The 23,894-nt window shown below is 35.6% G+C and overlaps 1 protein-coding gene and 1 non-coding gene across 2 annotated transcripts; both read left to right on the top strand.

Annotated features, from left to right (window-relative positions):
• The first annotated feature begins 2,686 nt into the window (after positions 1-2,686).
• On the top strand, positions 2,687-2,794 carry LOC127741733 (small nucleolar RNA R71). The gene has a single exon (XR_008002939.1). It is a non-coding gene; the product is annotated as a small nucleolar RNA R71 (small nucleolar RNA).
• Positions 2,795-20,809: 18,015 nt separating this feature from the next.
• Positions 20,810-21,882, top strand: LOC110275209 (aspartic proteinase 36-like). The gene is made up of 3 exons (XM_052254791.1): positions 20,810-21,093; positions 21,197-21,268; positions 21,434-21,882. Exons 1-3 carry the CDS (start codon positions 21,003-21,005, stop codon positions 21,562-21,564), a joined length of 294 nt encoding a protein of 97 aa, XP_052110751.1. The 5' UTR covers positions 20,810-21,002; the 3' UTR covers positions 21,565-21,882.
• Positions 21,883-23,894: the final 2,012 nt, after the last annotated feature.

Below are 23,894 nucleotides of genomic sequence, written 5' to 3'. Positions count from 1 at the left end.
AATTAGAAGTTGCTAATTGATTTGAATGCCTCTAAAGCTAGTCTCTCTTTTAGGAGTTGATTAGGGCTTGAGGAATCAAATTGATTCATCCACTTGACTTTCCTCCATGGTTAGAGGTTAACTAAGTGGGAGCAATGAACAATACTCATCACAATTGAGAAGGATAACTAGGATAGAACTTCTAGTTCTCATATCTTGCCAAGAGCTTTGTTAGTTGTTAGTTTATTTTCATTGCCATTTACTTTTCATGCTTCTTATCCAAAACCCCAAAATAACTCACAACCAATAACAAGACACTCTATTGTAATTCCTAGGGAGAACGACCCGAGGTTTGAATACTTCGGTTTATAAATTTAGGGGTTTGTTACTTGTGACAAACAATCTTTTGTATGAAAGGATTAGTGATTGGTTTAGAGACTATACTTTACAACGAGATTTCATTAGTGAAATTCTAAACCGTCAAAAATCCAATCGTCAGCCATGTTGGTCACGGTTATGGCCTTGCACTCTCTTTTTGGATTCTCTTCTGTATTGCTTGGGAGAGTGCTAGAAGGAGTTTCAGTAACCCTTTTACTCAGCTGACCCACTTGTGCCTCCAAGTTTCTGATGGAGGACCTTGTTTCATTCATAAAACTGAGAGTGGCCTCATAGAACAGAGACTATATTTGCTAAGCTAGATGGGTTATGCTCAGAATTCTCTGTCTGTTGTTGAGAGGATGATGGAAAAGGCTTGCCATTGCTAAACCTGTTTCTTCCACCATTATTATTGTTAAAGCCTTGTTGAGGCTTTTGTTGATCCTTTCATGAGAAATTTGGATGATTTTTCTATGACGGATTATAGGTGTTTCCATAAGCTTTGCCCATGTAATTCACCTCTACCATTGTAGGGTTCTCAGGATCATAAGCTTCTTCTTTAGAAGATGCTTCTTTAGTACTGTTGGATGAATCTTGCAATCCATTCAGACTCTGAGAAATCATATTGACTTGCTGAGTCAATATTTTGTTCTGAGCCAATTGATGCACGAAAACTTGTCTCTCAACAAATTTTCCTTCGGCAAGTATACCGAATTGTTGTCAAGTAAAAACTCACAATAGAGTGAGGTCGAATCCCACAGGAATTGATTGGTGAAGAAACTTTAGTTGGTAAAATATGCTAGTTGAGCTAAACAGAAATTAAGTTGAGAATTGTAGAAAATTAAATGACGGGAAAGTAAATTGCAGAATCTTAAATGGGGATTTGGGGAGATGAGCATGAAGATAAATGGCAGAAAGTAAAGAGAATGGGTAAAATTAGAAATGGGGGATTCATTGGGCTTAGGAGATGTTGCATTCTCCAGATCAAGTTCATTCTCATCTCTTCCTCAATCAATGTATTCATTAATCTCCTTGGCAATCTTAGGTGATTGGATCCCAATTTCTTGGCAACCCAATCTCTCTAAGCTTGAACAATTGCCCAATTCCTTGATTTAATTGCTCATGGGAAGAGATGAAGTATGGTCACTGATTATACCACATGTATTTCCAAATTAAAGTGTTGGGAGGAGAAAGCATGAGAAAGCATTTCTAGCATGATCTCCTTATCCCTTTCCCAAGGCTCAGAGGAGATCCAATTATGGAGAGTTTCTTTTCCAAGACAACTAACCAATTGAATTAAGATTGAAAGCTTCTAGTAAATCAAGAGAAAAGAAAGAGGAAGAAGAATGAAAACTATAATTGATCCATCAAATTACAACAGAGCTCCCTAACCCAATGAAAGGGGATTTAGTTGTTCACAGCTCTGGAAATGGAAGATGATAGAGAAGAATACATTCTAAAGTAACTAGAAAGTGCAGAAAAGTAAATATACAAGGTGTAGTTCTCCAAATTGCCAAACTTCCTTCTAGTTCAAAACTACTCCTATATATACTACTCTTCTTGATCTTCTAGTCAGTTCTTCAAGTCTTGGATATGGGCCTTTGATCTTGAGTTGAAGCAGTTACAATCTTCAGTGGGCTCAGCTTTGCTTGCAGAAAAAGTGTGAGTTAGGCATGGGTGGACGTTAGTTAGGACGTTAGTGGTGTTAACGTTAAGTGAAAATGTGGGTTTGAGAATGTTAGTGACGATTACCTTTTTCACTAACGTTCCAGACCAAAATGATTCACGTTAACTTCAACGTTAGTGGCACTAACGTGACCACTAACGTTGCCTCTTGGTCCTTCGCAAACGTTATTGGCATTCACCTTTTCCAATAACGTTGCTCTTTGCCTCTTTTCCCCACGTTAGTATAACTAACGTGACCCTTAACGTGGGCATGCCTAAGCTTCGAGAGCGTTAGTGACACTTACCTTTGTCACTAACGCTCCAAACGCCCCTCCTTCCCATGTTAGTGCCTCACGTTAATTGCATTAACGTGCCCAATAACGTGGTGGTGATTGCCATCTCCAACGTTAGTGACAAAGGTGAGTATCACTAACTTTGCCTTATCATGCTTAGCTCCACGTTACTCTTCACGTTAGTGGTCTTAAGGTGAGTATCACTAACTTTCAGAGGTGTACATGAACTGGTTATTTGCAACCATTTCAATGAGTTCCTGAGCTTCTGCAGGTGTTTTCTTCAGGTGAATAGATCCACCTGCAGAATGGTCTAATGACATCTTAGACAATTTAGACAAACTATCATAGAATATATCCAGGATGGTCCATTCTGAAAGCATGTCAGAAGGACACTTTTTGGTCAGTTGCTTGTATCTTTCCCAAGCTTCATAGAGGGATTCACCTTCTTTCTGCTTGAAGGTTTGAACATCCACTCTAAGCTTGCTCAGCTTTTGAGGAGGAAAGAATTTGGCTAAGAAAGTCATGACCAGCTTATCCCAATAGTTCAGGCTATCTCTAGGTTGAGAGTCTAACCATATTCTAGCTTTGTCTCTTACATCAAAAGGGAAAAGCATAAGCTTGTAGACCTCGGGATTAACTCCATTGGTCTTAACAGTATCACAGATCTACAAGAATTCAGTTAAGAACTGAAAAGGATCTTCTGATGAAAGTCCATAAAACTTGCAATTCTGTAGGATCAGAGAAACTAATTGAGGCTTTAGCTCAAAATTGTTTGCTCCAATGGTAGGGATTGAGATGCTTCTTCCATGGAAGTTGGAAGTTGGTGTAGTAAAATCACCAAGCACCTTCCTTGCATTGTTGTTGTTGGGTTTGGCCATAGCTGTTTTCTCTTTTTCAAAAAATTCAGTTAGGTCCTTTTAAGAGTATTGTGCTTTAGCTGCTCTTAGCTTCCTCTTCAGAGTCCTTTCAGGTTTAGGATCAGCTTTAACAAGAATGCCTTTATCCTTGTTTCTGCTCATATGAAACAGAAGAGAACAAAGAAAATATGGAATCCTCTATGTCACAGTATAGAGATTCCTTGATGTGTCAGAGGAAAAGAAGAATAGAAGGATAAGGTAGACAAAGAAGAATTCAAACATATAAAGAGAGAGAGAGTCCGAATAGCTAGTAGAGGAGAAGTGTTAGTGATTAAATAGAAAGAGATGAGAGGGAACAAATTTTTGAAAATTAAATCAAAATTTAAAATAGTTAGTTAATTAAAAAGAATTTTGAAAAATGGTTAATGGTTTTCGAAAATCAAAAGTGAAAAAGTGGTTATGGGGTTTTGAAAAAGAAAAGAAATAATAAATTTGAAAAGATAAGAAGTTAGAAAAAGATTTTTAAATTAGAATTTAAAAGGATATGATTAAAAAAAGATATGGTTTAAAAAGATATGATTGTCACACAATTTGAAAAGATTTGATTTTTAAAATTGATGACTTGATTAACAAGAAATTTAAAAGATATGATTCTAAAATTCAAATATTGAACCTTTCTTAACAAGAAAGTAACAAACTTAAAAATTTTGAATCAAGATTTTTGAAAATAGTGAAAGAAAAATGAAAAAGATTTGATTTTTGAAAAAGATATGATTGAAAAGATTTGATTTTGAAAGATATGATTTCAAAAATAAGTATTAAAACATGAAAATTTGAAAAAGATTTAAATTGAAAACAAAATCTCCCCTCTTGTGCCATCCTGGCGTTAAACATCCAGAATGGTATCCATTCTGGCGTTTAACGCCCAAAACACTACCTTTTTGGGCGTTTAACGCCCAGCCAGGTACCCTGGCTGGCGTTTAAATGCCATATTTCCTTACTCACTGGGCGTTTCGAACGCCCAGTTTTTTCTCTATAATTCCTCTGCTGTATGCTCTGAATCTTCAATTCTCTATATTATTAACTTGAAAAGATATATTTTTGAATTTTAATGATGAGAGAGAAAAACAACAAAATAGAATTAAACATGAAAAACTAAGATCAAAACAAGGAATGCATGCAAGAACACTTTGAATGTTAAGATGAATATCAAGAACACTATGAAGATCATGATGAACATCAAGAACATATTTTTGAAAATTTTTAAGAAAAGAAAGACATGCAAGACACCAAAGTTAGAAATTTTCATACTAGAGACACTAACAATTTGAGAATGCACATGAGAAACAACAAAAGACACAAAACAAGAGAATTTAAAGATCAGACAAAGAAAATCATCAAGAACAAGTTAAAGATCAATGAAGGACACAATGCATATATTTTTGAAAAATGCAAGAAAAATAAATAAATAAAAATGCAATTGACACTAAACTTAAAATTTGACACTAGACTCTAACAACAAACATAAAATATTTATTTTTTTTGGTTTTATGATTTTATAATTTTTTGTATTTTATTTATTTATATATTTTGAAAATTATTTTGAAAAAGGAAATATGAAACTCAAAATTTTTAATAAGAATTTCAGGAATCATGGAATGTTAGTCTAAAGCTTCAGTCTAAAAAGATTAGACAGGGTTAACCAAGCTTCAGTAGGACATTACATACAACAGCCAAATTGATGGGAATCAACTAGCTCCTGTGATAATAAAAGCATCATCAGAAACTCTAGAATTCATTCTTAAAAATTCTGAAAAACAAAATAAAAAAAGAAAAACACCTAATTTAAGCAACAAGATGAACCGTCAGTTGTCCAAACTCGAACAATTCCCGGCAACGGTGCCAAAAACTTAGTACACGAAATCGTGATTCACACTTTTCACAACTCCGTGCAGTTGACCAGCAAGTGCACTGGGTTGTCTAAGTAATACCTTACGTGATTAAGGGTCGATCCCACGGAGATTGTCGGCTTGAAACAAGCTATGGTCGTCTTGTAAATCTCAGTCAGGCATATTCAAATGGTTATGGAGTTTTGATAATTAAAAGATAAATTAACATAAAATAAAGATAGAGATACTTATGTAATTCAGAGATTTCAGATAAGCGTATGGAGATGCATTATTCCTTCTGAATCTCTGCTTTCCTACTGCCTTCATTCAGTCATTCATACTCCTTTCCATGGCAAGATGTATGTTGGGGATCACCGTTGTCAATTGCTACCTCCCGTCCTCTCGGTGAAAATGGTCCTCTACGGCTTCTGTACAGCTAATCAACTGTCGGATTTCTCGTCTCGAATGAAAAATACCAGGCATAGCTACCGCATGGCTAATCAGCTGTCGGTTCTCGATTGTGTCGGAATAAGATCCAATGATGCTTTTGCGCACTGTCACTATGCCCCACAGTCGCGAGTTTGAAGCTCGTCACAGTTATCCCTTCCCAGATCCTACTCGGAATACCACAGACAAGGTTTAGACTTTCCGAGTCTCAGGAATGCTGCCAATGGTTTCTAGCCTATAACATGAAGGTTCTAATCTCAGATTCAGATGCCCCATTGTCAGAGGAGAAATGATGTGAATCGTTGATTAGAAACCCAAGAGATATACACTCTAGCTTTCGCAGGTAGAAAGAAAGTGGTTGTCAGGCACGCGTTCATAAGGGAGAATGATGATGAGTGTCACGGATCATCACATTCATCAGGTTAAAGTGCGAGTGAATATCTTAGAATAAGAATAAGCTTGAATTGAATAGAAAACAGTAGTAATTGCATTAATTCATGAGGAACAGCAGAGCTCCACACCTTAATCTTTGAGGTGTAGAAATTCCACCATTGAAAATACATAAGTGATAATGGTGTTCATTGGCTTCGACCCCATAGAGGGAACCAGAATAACCAAGACTACCAATATATCTAATACAATGAGAAAAAGTAATATTTATACTAAAACTAGTAGCTAAGATTTACAGAGATAAGTAAATGATGCAGAAATCCACTTCCGGGCCCACTTGGTGTGTGCTTGGACTAAGCATTGAAGCTTTCATGTGTAGAGACTTTTCTTGGAGTTAAACGCCAGCTTTGGTGCCAGTTTGGGCATTTAACTCTAGCTTGTAACTCAGTTCTGGCATTTAACGCCAAAATAGGGTAGGAAGTTGGTGTTTAAATGCCAGTTTGCGTCGTCAAAACTCGGGCAAAGTATGAATTATTATATATTACTGGAAAGACCAGGATGTCTACTTTCCAATGCAATTGAGAGCACGCCAATTGGGCTTCTATAGCTCTAGAAAATCCATTTCGAGTGCAGGGAGGTCAGAATCCAACAACATCTGCAGTCCTTTTTCAGCCTCTGAATCAGATTTTTGCTCAGGTCCCTCAATTTCAGCTAGAAAATACCTGAAATCACAGAAAAATACACAAACTCATAGTAAAGTCCAGAAATGTAATTTTTGCATAAAAACTAATAATTATATACTAAAAACTAACTAAATCATACTAAAAACTACCTAAAAACAATGCCAAAAAGCGTATAAATTATCCACTCATCAGGATCTCTCTCCTCAGGCTGCGGTCCATATGGTCCTCTTAGGCGCTCATAGTAATGTCTCAGCTGAAAAAGCTCTTGGTGTTAAGTTTCTTGCTTCGCTGCCAACTGATGAAGAAGAGTGCTCTGACTTTCTTGTGTTGCCCTCATCTGAGCGAGGGAGGAAGTAAGTGATGCGTGAGCATCTTTTCCTTATTTTCTATCTATTTTAAGTTAGAATTTATTGAGCTTTAGTATATTTTAATGTTAAAATCTTCCTTGGATGCTACTTTAAGTTCTTTTGGTGTTTTAATTATTTCAAGTGAAGTTCGGATCAATTTGGCAGAGTTTTGTGAAACAAAAGAGAAGAATTGAAGCTGCCTATTAGGGCGCTAATTGCTAAGCTGGCGTTTAGCTCAGTATTGGATGGAAGCGTTCTGTCCCCTTTGGGTGCTAAATGCTAAAGCTGGCGGTTAGCGCTAGGCAATCCGGATCACAACCTCATCAAAGGAGCATCTTTAGTTGGATTTAGCTTTTAATTACTCTATTTTATTTTATTTTTGTTATTTTTATTTACAAACAAAATCTTTTAGGTCTAGAATTTTTTATTTTAAGGGGGTCTGTTCACTTCCGCACTTTCAGACTTTTCTAAACCCTTATTATCTCTCTGAAGCATGAGCCATTAAACTTCCTTGATTAAGGTTAGGACATCTTCGGAAGAATAACCCTTATTCTATTTGCGTTCTTGTGATTCTTGGAAGAGATACCTCACCTGAACAACATCTTGAAACTAAATTCCTCCTAAATCGATAATTACTTGAACTAATCAGGATACGTGACATATAATCCTCTTAGCTTTGGGTAATTAGGATTTTTGTGGCAATAAACCAGAATTGAACTTAACCTTCTAATCGAAATTAAGTGACCAAGACATTGGCGGTTAACTAGGTTAGAGGAGACTAAACCACTAAGACATTAGGGTTTAGTCATTGATAGTTTGCCATGAAATGAGTATTGCATGATTGAAATAGTTGGTGAGAAAATTTAATCCAAAAAAGTAAACATCTCCAATACTTTAATTGCTTTCTCTTATATATTTCACACCATTCTCAATGTTTGCTTTTTTACTATTTGAATTACTATTTAATGCTTTTGAACCCCAAAATATCACTTTCTGTTTGCCTAACTAAGGAATCATTCGACCATTGTTGCTCACTCCATCCATCCTCGTGGGATCGACCCTCACTCACCTGAGGTATTACATGGTACGACCCGGTGCAATTGCCGGTTAGTTTGTGGATTGCAAAATTCGGCATCAAGTTTTTGACGTCATTGTCAGAAATTGACTGTGATTAACAACTAACCGTTGTCTGATTACTTAGATTAGGCATTTTTAACTTTTAGTTTTTATTTGTTTTTACCCTTTTAATTTTCGTAAATTTAAGCTTTACTTTAGTTAAAAAATTTTTTTAATTTTTGAAATTAAATTTGGTGTCTCTCTTAGTAATTTTATTTTATTTTTTTGATTGATTTTCTTTTGATTATTTTCGAATTTAGTGGCTTATTTTTCTTAGTTAAATTTCAAAATTTTAGTGTTGATTGTTTGGTTTATTTTATTCATTTTACACGGGATGCCTCATTGAAAAATCTCTATACTCTGATTTATAGATTTTCATTTTTCTTTATTTTTTGTCTGTTTATGAGCAGAAACAAAATGAAAGAACCCGTTTTTTGTTTATAAATAATTTATGGCAAAATTTTTACAGAAAAATAAAATCCATTGGTAACTAAAAATCTATCTATAATAAAGACTATAATCGAGTTAGTTGTAACTATAATCTGTAACCAAAATAATTATATAATAAAATTAAACCTATTATATTAGAATAATGAAATTTGCAATACAGAAATGGTTACAGTAGTGTAATAAAAAAAATTATGAGATGGTAGTTGATAGTAAATTTATCATATTTATTAAGAATTAAAAGTAAATTTAGCTTAAAACCATCGAATTCCAATGGGGCTGATAATGAAAACTTGGGTTCCTAAGAAGAGAGAATGTGAAAAAAAAAAAGAGAGAGAGAACATACTTTGTGTATCAAATACAATATACATATAAGCCGTTTTATATGCAGTCTCGGCGGCATGTATCCGCAGGTTCAGTTTTTAAGGGTAACAAACCGCGCGAACATATAAAGTGTTAACTACTGTTAACTAATTCCATAATTTGATTACTAATATAATACCATTACTAATTAAAGGACTATTCTACCAGGGACAATTGACGGTGACATCGTTTTTTTCGGCATTAACTAAAATCTTCAAAACCTTTCATCATTTTGAAATAACAAAACTCAGGGAAGATACAATCTTTTAAAAATTGTGTTTCCACCTTTCTTTCGTAAATCAAACTTATTGAAAATAGACATTTACTATAATGTTGATGTAATTATCCTTTATCTAGAATAATTTTGGATAAAAATGGGGAAATCATACTTTTTATATCAATATTTCTTAAGATTTTAATTTTAATACTCCTACAATATATTGTTTTAATATTTTTTCTAAAATTTTTGAATTTTTTGAATTTTATTATTTCATTAAAATTATTAATAATAAACGGTTGGTTTATTTTTATTTTATTTTTTTTTTCAAATTTGACCCTTCAATAATTTGAGTACTGAATAGAAAGTTATGTAATCTTTTACCTTTTCATGTATCCAAAAATATACAATAAAACGTTATAAATAAGATGGAAAACGATGATGTTGTTAGGCGATAACAGAAGAAGAAGCAAGATGTTGATGGTGAAGGTAGTTTTTTTCTTTTTTCTCGTGATTGGATTTTTAGCAACTGTTGAAGCTGGTCGCCACCGGCAGCATCTTGATCCAAACTTGATCGCCACAACACAAATGTTCAATAATCATGCCGCAAGTTATTACTCTCCATCAAGAAATGCGTTACCTTGCAAGTGTTTTGGTATGAGTGTTTCCTGCAATCCTTCTTGCCAAAGTTGTGGTTGTCTGGATCCTGATAATAGTCATGGTATGAAGTTGTGCATGTGCAATGATGTTTATAAAAATTCTTGCCCCCATTCTTGCAAAGAAGAATGGTGTGTTATATGTGCTATCCAAGTGTATGTAATGTAATAGTAGTGTGGTGTTACGTTGTTTTTGTCAAATATCTTTTATATCTACCTATGACGTTTTTTACTATTTCACTAGATACGCTTTTTACTATTTCACTAGTATTAGGGCTTTATATGGCTTGGTTAATCTAAAAAATCAAACCTGTTTTTGGGTTAGCCAAAAATATAATTGGGTTAATTAACTAAATTGGTTTTATATAATAAAATTGATTATTAACTGGCTAGAAAATTCGAAAATCAATTTTTAATCGGTTATAAAAATAAAAACCAATTTTCAAAACTAATCAATTTAAAAAAAAAAATTGGTTTTTACATAGAAAAATTAAATTTTTAGAAAAAATTAAAAACCAATTTTTAACCGGTTAAAAATCGATTTTAACCGTTTAAAAATCATATTTTACAAAAAAATTCGGTTAACCAATTTGAACACAAGAGTTGCATAAAATTTGGTTTTGGTTAACCACTTTTTAATAATATGGATATAATTTTTAAAATTATTTTATTAAATTGATTAACCAAAATATAATTATGGTTTTTAAACTGATTAACCACAATTTGGTTATTTTATATACACTTCTATGGCTAGTATTTCTTTTTTAACTGTTGCAGAATTCTTTTGGACCTGATTCCATATTCTTGAGTGGTATTTAACTATTTGTTCTTTTGAGATATTAAGAGGTATTTGTTTAAGAATTTTTTTATATTATAATTTTGATGCATCTGTTTCTACAATTAATTTGGCCAATAAATCTACTATACCTATAGAAAGTATTTCTTTTATCGCATTTTTTATTTTAATTATTATAGAAGTCATTTCATCTATCCACACAATATTTTGTGCATTTGCTTATTTGTTATCATAGAAGTCATTTCAGAGGGAAGGTGGTTAAGCTTTCACAAGAGTCCATTCATGTTGTCATGCTCGGAGTTTATTGTGAGTATCTGCCACAGGTTCTATGGTTAGGGGTGTGAGTGTTGTTTTTGATTTGTTAAACTTCTGATAGGGATTTTGTTTTTTATTATCAAAACTTCTGAATATTATGGGTGTTGATTATTGTTCTATTTAATATTTTTTTCTAATTTGTTACTTATTTTTTTACTTGTTCTGAATAGTAATTTAGTATTATTGGAAGAGAAGAACAATCAATTGTGATTTCGTTCTCCACTTCACTCCTCCAAGTCTCTGATGGTCATTGATGCCTTGTCTCCACTGAATCCTAAGAAGGTTCAGACCCGCAGCAGAGAATGCCTCCTGAAATCAAGCGGTACTAGTGAGTATCGCTTCTCCTCTCCCCCTTTAAATATCTATTGGCTTCGTTCACTATGAATGCTGCAATTTAGCTTGTCATTGCAATTTCCTGTGTTTTGATTGTAGCAAAAAATTCAATAGTCATGAGTTATTTTTGTAAGTGGCAAAAAAAAGACTAGCCTTTGCAAATTATGCCTGCCCTGACTTATATGTGACACTGTATATAGTTATCTTATTTTTGTGGGCATTGCTATGAAGTTTATATTAAAGCATCTTCAAAGGGACGACCATATAGAATTAGGTAGGTGAAGGCTTCATAAACTGGTCAGATTCTAAGGATATCTGGTATAGTGACATGCTGCTCAGATGTTAAACCTTTAATGAAGGTTGCTGTATACACATGTGAAGATTCTGGTTTTGAAATTTACCAAGTAATTTGGGAAATCGCTGCACCAAATACTCTATCACTACAAAAATAATTAGTTTTAGCGACAATTTTTAGCGACAATAATATAATGATCGCTATTTTTTTTTAAGTTATGTTTTTATGGCTATTATATATTTGGCATTAATACTATATATTATAATGGCAATTATTATTATTGCCACTAAAAATATAAGAAAAACTATTTTTAATAAAAAATTTTAGTGACCATAGTATTATGGCTGGTATTACTTTTATCAAAATATAAGAAAAATGATCTTTAATAAAAAATTTTTAGTGGCCATTATATTATGGTTGGTATTATTTTTATTAAAATAAATTTTTTTATAACAATTAGTTAAAAAAAAAACCCACGGACACCTACTACCTCATCAGTCACCCATTTTCTCTTACTCTCTGAGAAACCTAACCCTAAACCCAGCCACCATCACTATCCGTCATTGCCAAACTCTTCTCCTTCGGTAGAGGGTGCTGTCGCCGCCGACAGGACAAAACGTGGGTGCCGTCGCACTCTTCTCATCACCGAACTCTTCTCATTTCTCATCGTTCCTCTTCTCTCTGTGTCCGAGGTCAATGATGAATCTATATTTGATGATATATTTTGGTTTGATTTGAGTAGATTTCATCACATAAACCCACATTTATTCATGTAAATAGCATGCTTTTGTGTTTTCTCTCTAAATTGTGCCTAATTGTGAAAACATGCTATTTTGAGCTTAAATTAGTAATTTTTAATCACACTTTTATGCCATTCGATGCCATGACATGTTTATTGAGTGATTTTAGGTCCTAGAGGCAAGTTTGGCAAGGCAAAAGTGGAAGGAAGCATGAACAAAGGGAGAAAGCATGAAGAAAACAAAGTGTGTGTACGCACAAGAAGAAAATCAGCAAGTGTGCGTACGCACAGGTCTCAGTGCGTGACTCATTTAATGAAAATCACTGGGGCGATTTCTAGGCCTCCAGAGTCCAATTTTTGGACCTTCTGAAGCTGATTCTTCCTATATTAGACAAGGCCTCACTCCATGTGAAAGGGGGGAGCAAATTAGGGTTAGTTTAGCATTATGTAGGTTATTTTCTAGAGAGAGAAGCTCCCCCTTCTCTCTAGAAATTAGGGTTCCTAGTTTATTTTCCTTGTAATTTCTCTTTTTAATTCTTGTTTTAATATAGTTTATTCTACCTTTCCTTGTTCTATTGTCTTAATTTCATTACTTTATCTTGTCACTTTCTCTATTTTTGCCACTTTTATGTATTTGCACTCTTGTCACTTTTATTTATATTTAATGCAATTTTATGTTTCATGCCTCTTTTATTGCTTTATTGAGTTGCTATCTTTATTTTCCTTGCTTGGTAGTTGTAGAATTTATTATTTCTTGTCATTTTATCATGCTTTCTTTCTATGCCTACCAAGTATTTGATAAAATGTTTGGTAGGATTTTAGCCTAGTTTTCTACCAACTTGGTTGGAAAATTGTGTGGTTTGGGTGAACTTGAGTGGTGGATGTCCATTCCATATTGTGTGAGGGTTGTTAATTAATTTGGTTTCCACTAACGCTAGTCTTTCACTAAGTTAATTAGTGAGTCGATTAGGACTTGTGGATTGAGATTAATTATGCCTAGTTGATTTATCCTCGATGTAGGGTTGACTAATTAGGATTAATTCACACACAATTATCATGTTTGTGGTCCACTACTAGGATAGAAAGCCCTAATTACCCAATTCTCACCAAGAGTTTGTTTTTGTCATTTAAATTCCTTTATCATTGCCTTACTTGCTTTCTCTTTTAATTACATGCATGCTAATTTACTTTCTTGCCTCTTCATTTTATTCCTTGCCATTTACATCTCTTGCTTGCTCTAGCTCTCACAATCCCCCATTTTCCTCATGGCCAATAACATACACTTAATTGCAACTCCTAGGGAGAACGACCCGGGAGCTAAATACTCTCTGTTATTTTGTATTGAATTTAATATTTGATCTTGAGAATTCATTATTGGTTTGGACTATGCTACCAACGAAGTGATTCTTGTTTTGACCGATTCCGAACCATACAAGAATTCTCATTTATCAGTCAACATGCACTCTTCGAGCTCACATCCTTTCCTCTGTCGCCGTCACTTCTGATTCCTCCATCACTGTCATTTACCTTCCTTCTTCGCTGCCGGTAAGCACTGCTGCTTCAATTTAATTTTGCTTGTTTTGTACTTTTGTTAATAATATAAGTTTCTACCTTTTATGATTTTTGTTTGAGTTTGTTCATTTTTGCTTATTCTGAGATACTGAATTTCTGAAATAATGGTTGAACTGAATGATTGCTCGTTGTCGAATGTTCCTTTCTATCAATATGGTTAATTTTGTTTATTATGAAATTGTCGATAGTGACAATGGTGAGGTATCTAGTTTAGTGCTGCATCAAATTCCTATACTTGTTCTTTCTTGATTGAGGTTCCCTGGTGTTGCTTGAAAGTCTTAAGAACATGGACTCTGTGAAAGGATGTAGTGATCAAAGTGGATTGCGAATTCTATAAATTATTTGGAGTTATGAGTAGTTGTTGACTTTTGACTATAATAGAAGGTCTCATTCTGCAGTCAAAGTATATGTTACCACTGCTTTAAGGGTAGCTTATTATGATGTTGATGAGTATGATGTTTTGCTAATTATGATTTATTCATATATTTGGTTGTTGCAGGAAATAGAGATAATTTAGTAGAGACCAAGATAGCAGAGGTAACTTTCTTGATATGTTGAGGAGTGTTTCTGAATATAATGAAGGGTCTAGTACAAGTACACAATCACACACTGATTGGAAAGTATGCTATCTACACTACAACTATGCTATATTTTTGTTGTCCATTCTTTTAGATCTAGAACTTGAAATCAGTCATTTGCATTGTTGTAATTTTACTTCTTTAAATAGATAAAATAGGATAATGATGAATTCTTTTCTTTGTTATTGGTTTATGCCTTTCATGGGAGACACCTCTTTATAACAAATGGTAAGAATCATGGTACAATATGTGCTTTAGAATTATGGGAGGCTATAGTGCACTATTATCTGTTTGAGTACTATCAAGATGACTTGGTAGTTGTTCTTTTGAATTCGGTATGCGCTTAGACCCTTCTCTCTTTGTTTCTTCTTTTGTCTTTTCTTTAAGGAAGTTAATTCCAATATAAATCCAAAGTTTAAGACATTTATGCTTAATGCTTATTGCTTAATTTGCTTTCAGGTTTTTGACTAAAAAAGCATCACTGGCTTCAACAGTGATGTAATTCTTGATGCCAAGGATGCTGTGAGAATTGATGTGGTTGGAGGTTTCACTTTGCAGAAGGTGACACCCGAAAGAAGTTACTTTTGGTGAGTTTTTAGTCAGTACTTAAGAAGATATTTCAATGGAGGAAGCAAAAAGCTTGGAAATTTTTTCTTTGTACCTGTATTCCATATGCTTAAGGTTTCTTTCTCTATGAAGCCTTGTGATGCAGGTAATTGTGTTCATAGGTAATTGTGTATGATAAATTAACTTGATATACTTAAATATGTCCTCTATTTTTTATTTTTCCTTCCTTCCAATTTAACATGAGAGTTTGATTTTTTAAGGTGTGGTGCTAGATAGTCTAGTGATCTAAGCTCATTAAATGAAGAAGCAGTTGATGGAATACTTAGATTTGGAAAAGCTAATTCTTCATTGATTTCACAACTTGCTTCTTCTGGCAAAGTGAAAAAGATATTTGCTCATTGTTTAAATGGAGTAAATGGAGGAGGTATTTTTTCTATTGGGCATGTTGTACAGTTTAAAGTGAATGTGACTCGATTATTACCAGACCAGTATGTCATTTCTCAAATATACTATGTTTGGTGTTATAAATTGTTCATTTGGGATAATTTTGTTTTTTAACATATGAAAGGTTTTCCATACTTGGATACTAAGTCTTTATTCTTCTGTTTATGATATTTTCTTTTCAAAAATCAATATTTTGAGATATCTGACATGGGAAAAAAATTTGGCCTCATTACAATGTAAATGTGACAGGGGTTCAAGTTGGTCATACTTTTCTTTGTCTATCAACAAATGCATCTCAACAAGGGGACAGAAAAGAGACAATAATTGACGGTGGCAGAACCTTGGCCTTTCTACCTAAAGCAATTTATGAGCTGCTAGTGTCTAAGGTATATGAGAGTTTCATTGTTTTAAGAAACTTTTTGTTACAACTTCGTGACGAGTATACATGACTCAACAACTTGACTTAAAAGTCCAGACTCTCCATGACGAGTGAAAGATACCAGGCCTTAAAGGAGTGATTCAAAGAGAAAGAGGGAGAAAGAGAGAAGCAGAGAAAACGTGAAGCTGCATTCAAATCAACAACTGAATTGCAGCATGTGAGGTTTTGGTATTTATATGCATACAAGAGTATCTAACAGACTAACAAACTATGGAAGCTACTAGAGGCTGCTGAGTCAGCTGAATCCCCCTACTAACTAACTCTAACAGAATTAACAGCTATCACACTAGCTGCACTAACCAGCTGCACTACAACTCCTAACATCATCTCTAGTTCTTTCTATCTTCTCTTGAGTAATTGCAACTGTCTATTGATCACTGATGCCAAGTTTGGAACGAAAATGGAGAAAAGTCTCGAATGGAACTGCTTTTGTGAAGATGTCAGCCACTTGTACTGACCCTGGGATATGGCTAACTTGAACTTGCTTGTTGTTGACATGATCTCTAACGAAATGGAGGTCTATCTCGAAATGTTTTGACTTGGAGTATAGGATCGGATTTGCTGCTAGCAATACAGCACTCAAATTATCACAATACACCATTGGTGCTTTAAGGACTGCTAGCTTTAGTTCAGCCATCAGACTCCTGATCCACACCAGCTCTACTACTGTCTCTGTCATACTCCTGTACTCAGCCTCTGTGCTAGACCTGGCTACAACAGTTTGCTTCTTCGAGGCCCAGGACACTAGATTTGAACCAAGAAACACACAATACCCAGTGGTTGACTTCCTATCATCTGGGTCACCAGCCCAGTCAGAATCACTGTAGGCAATGATCTTCATAGCAGTATTGATTATAGGGTCCTTCTTGAGATGCAGGCCATAGTTAGCTGTTCCAGTTAGGTACCTTAGTACACGTTTCAGCAATTTCCAATGTGAGTTTAGAGGAGACTGAACAAACTGAGCAAGCTTATTTACACAGAAGCTTATTTCAGGCCCGGTAATTGTTAGATATTGCAAGCTCCCAATTATAGACCGATATAGACTAGGATCATGGAAGTTAGAACCCCCAAGAGTATAGATTTTGGTTGTAGATGGAAGAGGAGTGTGACAGGCTGTGCATCCCACCATACCAGCCTTCTTTGCCACTTCTGCAATGTACTTTTGTTGAGTGAATACTAAGCCTCCATTCTCAGTTTTTGTAGCTTGGATGCCAAGAAAATAGTGGAGATCACCCAGATCTTTTAGAGCAAACCTGTTGTTTAATTGGTTAATTACTTCCTTAATAGATTTGTCACATTCACCTGTTACAATGATGTGATCTACATATACTAGGACGTAGATTTTTAAGTGATTCACATCACGAATAAACACTACAACATCAGACTTTATAGCAGCAAATCCTAGTTCTTTTAACCCTCCTGCAAGCTTGGAGTACCACTCCCTGGGTGCCTGTTTCAGGCCATACAAGGCCTTGTTGAGTTTGCAAACAAGTGAGGGCTCTTCTTATTCATAACCTTGGGGTTGTTTCATATAAACTTCCTCAGCTAAGTCACCATGCAGAAAGGCATTATTTACATCTAGTTGCCTTATAGTCCAGGACCTTGACAGTGCAACAGAAAGCAGTAGTCTAATTGAAGTTGGCTTGACAACTGGACTGTAGGTTTCTGTAAAGTCAGTGCCAGGTTTTTGAGCAAAACCTTGTGCTACCAGCCTGGCTTTGTGCTTCTGAAGTTAGCCATCTGCATTATATTTAAGCCTGAACACCCATTTGCTTCCAATTGCCTCTCTACCAGGTGGGAGCTTTACCAGCATCCATGTGTTGTTTCTTATAAGGGCTTTATACTCTAAGTCCATTGCTTCCTTCCACTCAGGAGTCTTAAGTGCTTGCCTAACACTTCTTGGCTCTATACTGGCCAGGAACAGCTTTGGTTTCACAATGCCTGCTTTACCTCTAGTCAACATTGGATGAATATTTTGGGGAAGGGTTGTGGTTTTTGGATCTGGTTGAGGGAGTGTTGTGGTGTTTGGTTCCGGATTAGATAAAGGCAGGACAATTTCAATGTCATTGATAGGAATAGAAGTTGGGTTTGAGGAGACTGCTACTGGTGCTGCAGTTTCTGGTGAAGGCTGTTAAATAGCACTTATCTGACTTAAGGTATTTGAAGAGTTGTTCTGTGGTGTGGAGGGTTGAGGGAGATTGGTTGAGGTTGTATGCTGGGATGAGGTAGGCTGTTGGTTGGTAAGGGGAGCCTGAATGGATGCTAAGACTTTTGGGATTGTAGGAATTGAGTGAATTTGGCCTGCTGCCTCCAGGTTTCTACCTGCCTACTGAAATGGAAATTAGTCTTCAAAGAACACCACATTTGGTGTGATGATGATCTTCCCCTGTTGAGTAAGGCATTTATAGCCTTTCTGATCAGTTCCATACCCAAGGAAAGTGCAAGGAGATGATCTAAAGTCCAGCTTATGTTTGTTGTATTGTCTCTGATGTAGGAAGCACAAACACCCAAAGACTCTGAGTTGATCATAGGAAGGTTGTTTGCCAAGCAGTTTCTTAGTTGGTGATATGCCATTTAGGACTGGTGTTGGAAGGATATTGATCAGCTTTGCTGCTGTGCAAAAGGCTTCACCCCAAAATCTTGTAGGCATGGAGGCTGCTGCCAATAAGGTGAGTCCCATTTCTACTATATGCCTGTGCTTCCTTTCAGCAGACCCGTTTTGTTGATGAACATGAGGACAAGTAAATCTGTGCTGAACTCATTTGACCTGCAGAACCTGTGACTGACTTCTATATTCGGCTGCATTATTACTTTGCAACATTTTAAGTTTAGTATTCAACTGCAGTTCAACCTTTTCTTGGAAATTTTCAAAGACTGTTTTTAGTTGAGCTCTGGATTTAATTAGATAAAGCCAAGTGTATTTTGAGAAGGCATCAACAAAATTAACATAATACCAATTTCCATTGCTGTCTGGCATTGGGGCAGGACCCCAAATATCTGAATATACAAGGTCTAGGGGATGAGTGTACTCAGTTTGTGAGGAAGGGAAAGGAAGCTGATGAGACTTCCCAATATAGCAGGCTGAGCAACTTATTTTAACTGGTACAGTGGGGGATTTACAGACTCTTAGGACTCTAGACAGCACAGTATGGTTAGGGTGACCTAGCCTAGCATGCCAGACAAGGGAATCAACTTTATTACTATTATTCCTTACTGTATTAGCATATGCAGCAGCAAAGTTGGCTGATGCTTGCAGCTTGTTAACACTAGGAAACTTATAGAGGCCTTTTTCCACAGTGCCTTGAAGCACAACCTCCTTAGTGTCCTTATTCTTTACATAGCACCTATCATCATGGAATTCAAAGAAAATGTGATTGTCACAGCACAATTTATGCACACTCATTAGGTTCTTTGTTATTTCAGGTACACATAGTAGGTTTTTCATGTGAAGTAACTTAGAGCTCAAGTCAGTCTTGAAATAAGAGTTTCCAACAAAAGAAATGTGCAAACCTGTTCCATTGCCAACTACGACTTGCTCATTTCCATGATATTCTTCTTTCTCCATCAGATTCTTCTCATCATGTGTCATGTGATGTGTAGCTCCAGAGTCAGGGTACCAGCTGGAGTCATGAACTGTTGCTGGTGTTGCTACGAGATTGCTGAGATTTGCTTGTGGTTGAGCCTCATATTGATCCTCACTGTACCTGATCCAGCAAGTTCTTGCAGTGTGTCCATATTTGTTACAGAGCTGACATTGTGGCTTATCATACTCGTAGCTTCTTGAATTATACGATCTGCCTCCTCTGTTGGCCTGCCTGTTTGCATCGGATTCTTGCATCATTCTTCCTTCATTGGATGGACCTCTGCCACCTCTGTGCTGTCTTCCTCCTCTTCCTCTGAGACCTCCTCTGAAGCCTCATATTCTTCCTTGGATTTGTTGACTGTAACCTCCAAATTGAGCTACATTTGCCTGTATATACGCTTCTGGTTTTCTGAATTTTGCCAGCATGCTTTCCTGTGCTAGCAGCAGGGCTTCTAGTTCAGCAACTGTGATGCTCTCCGATCTTGCAAGAACAGATGTATACACTGAGGAGTATTCTTCAGATAAACCATGTAGGATTGCGTTTACATGATCATTTTCCGTCACTGACTCACCTACTGATGCTAAGGCATCGATCGTGCCTTTTATCATCAGCACGTACTCAGTCACAGATCCTCCAATTTGGAGTGTGCTAAGCTTGTTTTTCAATTGCATCACCTTAGCTTTGATCTGAGAGGAAAAATGATCCTCTAGCCTCTTCCACACTTGATTCGTATATGCACAACCTACCATCCTTGTTGTAAAGCAAGTAGCCAAGACTTGAGAAGAGCATCCTGCCTCTTCCATTTCTGATAATCTGGATTCACTGTGGTGGTGTCTGTTCCTTCAGCCAACTGCATAAATTGAAGAGGAATTCCTTTTCTTGTGACGTGGCTCAGCATATCATTCCCTTCTATGGTTGAGAGTGCTTGATCCTTCCATTGCAGAAAATTGTACTCATCCAGTTTCATTGATATTGGAGTGGCTATGAATCCTTGAGCCATTGTTGAATGAGCAGCGAAGCTTGAAGGCTCTGATACCATGAAAGGTACCAAGCCTCAAAGGAGTGATTCAAAGAGAAAGAGGGTGAAAGAGAGAAGCAGAGAAAACGTGAAGCTGCATTCAAATCAACAACTGAATTGTAGCATGTGAGGTTTTGGTATTTATATGCATACAAGAGTATCTAACAGACTAACAAACTATGGAAGCTACTAAAGGCTGCTGAGTCAGCTGAATCCCCCTACTAACTAACTCTAACAGAATTAACAGCTATCACACTAGCTGCACTAACCAGCTGCACTACAACTCCTAACAACGAGTATACATGCTTTTAGTACACTGGAAGGTATAACGTATTAATATGCATTGACTTATCCTTCTACAGTATTAATGCTTTAATTTGACGGGGTTTTATCATAATATTCTCTTTCTTGAGTACACATCTAAAAATAAAATGTTTATGCATTCATGTTCTGCTTATATATGGTGTTCCACTATTGGATGGAACAATATATGCACTATGAAAATCCTTTGTTTTGTGGCTAGATTTGAAAGGAAGGCCTATAGTGGGAGTGGTTTTGAAGATGTTATGTATAATACTTATATAAGTTAAATACTAACATGGCCTGTCTGCAGGGTAACTTCTGGTGCATTGGTTGGCAAAATAGTGAGACTCAGTCCAGAGATAACAAGAATATGATTTTACTGGGTGGTATTTTTCTTAAAAACCTTTGCCCATGCCAACTTTATGATTTATCGCTATTATGCTTCGTAATGTCTGAATTTCAACAATACTTTCCATTTATCTATTGCAGATTTGGCGCTTTCAAATAAACTTGTCTTTTACAACCTTGAAGGTCAAGTTATTGGGTGGACCGAGTACAACTGTCAGTATCATTTTTTTATTTTTTGGTTTTCCAAACTTTGAGAAACGACAACTGTTTGCAAGTCATTTAGGTTTGGGCTAGAATTGGTAATAAAATTACAGGATTTCAATTTTAATTCAAAATTGACTTCGTACATGTAATAATATCATTTTTGTTGCATGATAGGTTCTTCAAGCATTAAAGTGAGGAATGAGCGAACTGCCACGGTTCATTTAGTTGGTTGCCACTATATTCCTACCAATCGGGTGATGATGACCTTATTTCTAATTGCAGTTCTTCACAAGTTGATTTATTGAAATGGAGCAATTAATATAAATATATATAATATTGTTATAGGCTGTGGCTTCAATGACAAAAAATGATGAACTTAGCAAGGTCTTGGAGGAACCATTGTATGTTAGAGTTCATCAAGCTCTTCATAGCAGCAATAGTGGACGAAATACTATGGAAGGGGAGGATCTTACCTAAGTTACAAGCATTCATTCTGCTGATGATCTTGTACAAAGTAAACACGACAGCAGAGAAGATATACGCCGTCAGGATAGAGCCAATCAACATACAAATAATTTCAATACGAATGAAATTGTAGACGTAGATAGAGAAGAGATTGTAAAAGCAGGTAATAAAGAGATTGTACAAATAATTTCCATTGGGTGTGGGGAAATCCATGAGTTATTGATAAGTGTGCTCCTCTCTCTTGGAAATTTTCTTCATTATTTTTGGCCTTGTTTCCTTTTTAAGAGAAATTTGTGTAAAAATATTTTGAATTTAATAAAATATTTTATTTTGTAGAAATTAAGTTTAGTATATTTATATTATGTACAATAATAATAATTGTTGATAAAAATAACTTGAAATTTTAGAAAAAGGATAGATTGTTATTTCTAAAAGAGTGAGTATAATTAAAAAAGTCTTTAGATTTTAGCGGCAATAATAATGACAACTAAAAGTAAATAACATTGCAATTTTAGAATTATTTTTAGTGGCCATATAAATTGCCGGTAAATGGATTTTGGCGGCAATAGTAATGGCCATTAAAAGTGAATAACATTGCAATCTTAGAATTACTTTTGGTGGCCATATAAATTGCCAAGAAAATGGTCGCTAAAAGTTATATACTTTTTGCGGCCATTAAAACAGTCTTTACCGGCAAATGTTATAATTGCCGCTAAAACCTTTTAGCGACAAAGCATAAGATGGCTAATATCTAATTGCCGGTAAATGTATTAGTGGCGACTTTTATTGATGCTAAAAGCAAAATAAATGGCCGCTAAAAGTTATTCTTCTTGTAGTGTATTCCCAATTTTTTTCTCATTATGATTTTATTTGCTAGAATCTACTAAATCTTGACATGGTTTTTTCCTTCCCTTCCACAAACAGGAAGTAACAGCTTGAGTCTTCATGCCTTTATTTGAGTGTCTATCCACTCGTGATGCATGAAAACTTGTCTCTCAACAAATTTTCCTTCGGCAAGTATACCGAATTATCGTCAAGTAAAAACTCATAATAGAGTGAGGTCGAATCCCACAGGGATTGATTGGTCAAGCAACTTTAGTTGGAAGAGTATGCTAGTTGAGCTAAACAGAATGTAGTTTGATGATTGCAGAAAATTAAATGGCGGGAAAGTAAATAGCAGAAAATAAAGTGCAGAATCTTAGATGGGGGTTTGGGAAAATGAGCATGTAAATAAGTGGCAGAAAGTAAAGAGAATGGGTAAGATCAGAAATGGAGAATTCATTGGACTCAGGAGATGTTGTATTCTCCGGATCAAATTCATTTTCATCTCTTCCTCAATAAAAGCATCTATTGATCTCCTTGGCAATCTTAAGTGATTGGGTTCCAATTCCTTGGCAACCCAATCTCTCTAAGCTTGAACAATTGTCCAATTCCTTGATTTAATTGCTCATGGGAAGAGATGAAGTGTGGTCACTGATTATACCACATGTATTTCCAAATCAAATTGTTGGGAGGATTACATGTCACTATATCTGCCCAGACCCTAATTTTGTCCAACATGAGAAAGCATTTCTAGCATGATCTCCTCATCCCTTTTCCAAGGCTCAGAGGAGATCCAATTATGGAGAGTTTCTTTTCCAAGACAACTAACCAATTGAATTAAGATCGAAAGCTTTCTAGTAAATCAAAAGAGAAGAAAGAAAAAGAGAATGAAAACTATAATTGACCCATCAAATTACAACAGAGCTCCCTAACCCAATGAAAGGGGTTTAGTTGTTCATAGCTCTAGAAATGGAAAATGGCAGAAAAGAATACATCCCTAGCTAAAAGTGCAGAAAAGTAAATATACAGAGGGTAGTTCTCTAAAGTGCCAAGCTTTTCTTATAGTTCAAAACTACTCCTATATATACTACTTCTCTTGATCTTCTAGTGAGTTCTTCAAGTCTTAGATGTGGGCCTTAAATCTTGAGTTGAAGCAGTTACAATCTTTAGTGGGCTCAGCTTGCAGAAAAGTATGAATTAGGCATGGGCATTAGTGATGTTAACGTTAAGTGAGATTGTGGGTTCGAGAACGTTAGTGGCAATCACCTTTTTCACTAACGTTCCAACCCCATATAGCCCACGTTAACTCCAATGTTAGTGGCACTAACGTGACCACTAACGTTGCCTT

The sequence above is a fragment of the Arachis duranensis genome, chromosome 9 (genome assembly GCF_000817695.3).
Source record: "Arachis duranensis cultivar V14167 chromosome 9, aradu.V14167.gnm2.J7QH, whole genome shotgun sequence".
Taxonomy (NCBI): Eukaryota; Viridiplantae; Streptophyta; class Magnoliopsida; order Fabales; family Fabaceae; genus Arachis; species Arachis duranensis.
Note: the sequence above shows the minus strand (reverse complement) of the source record. Positions and strands in the feature narration are given on the sequence as shown.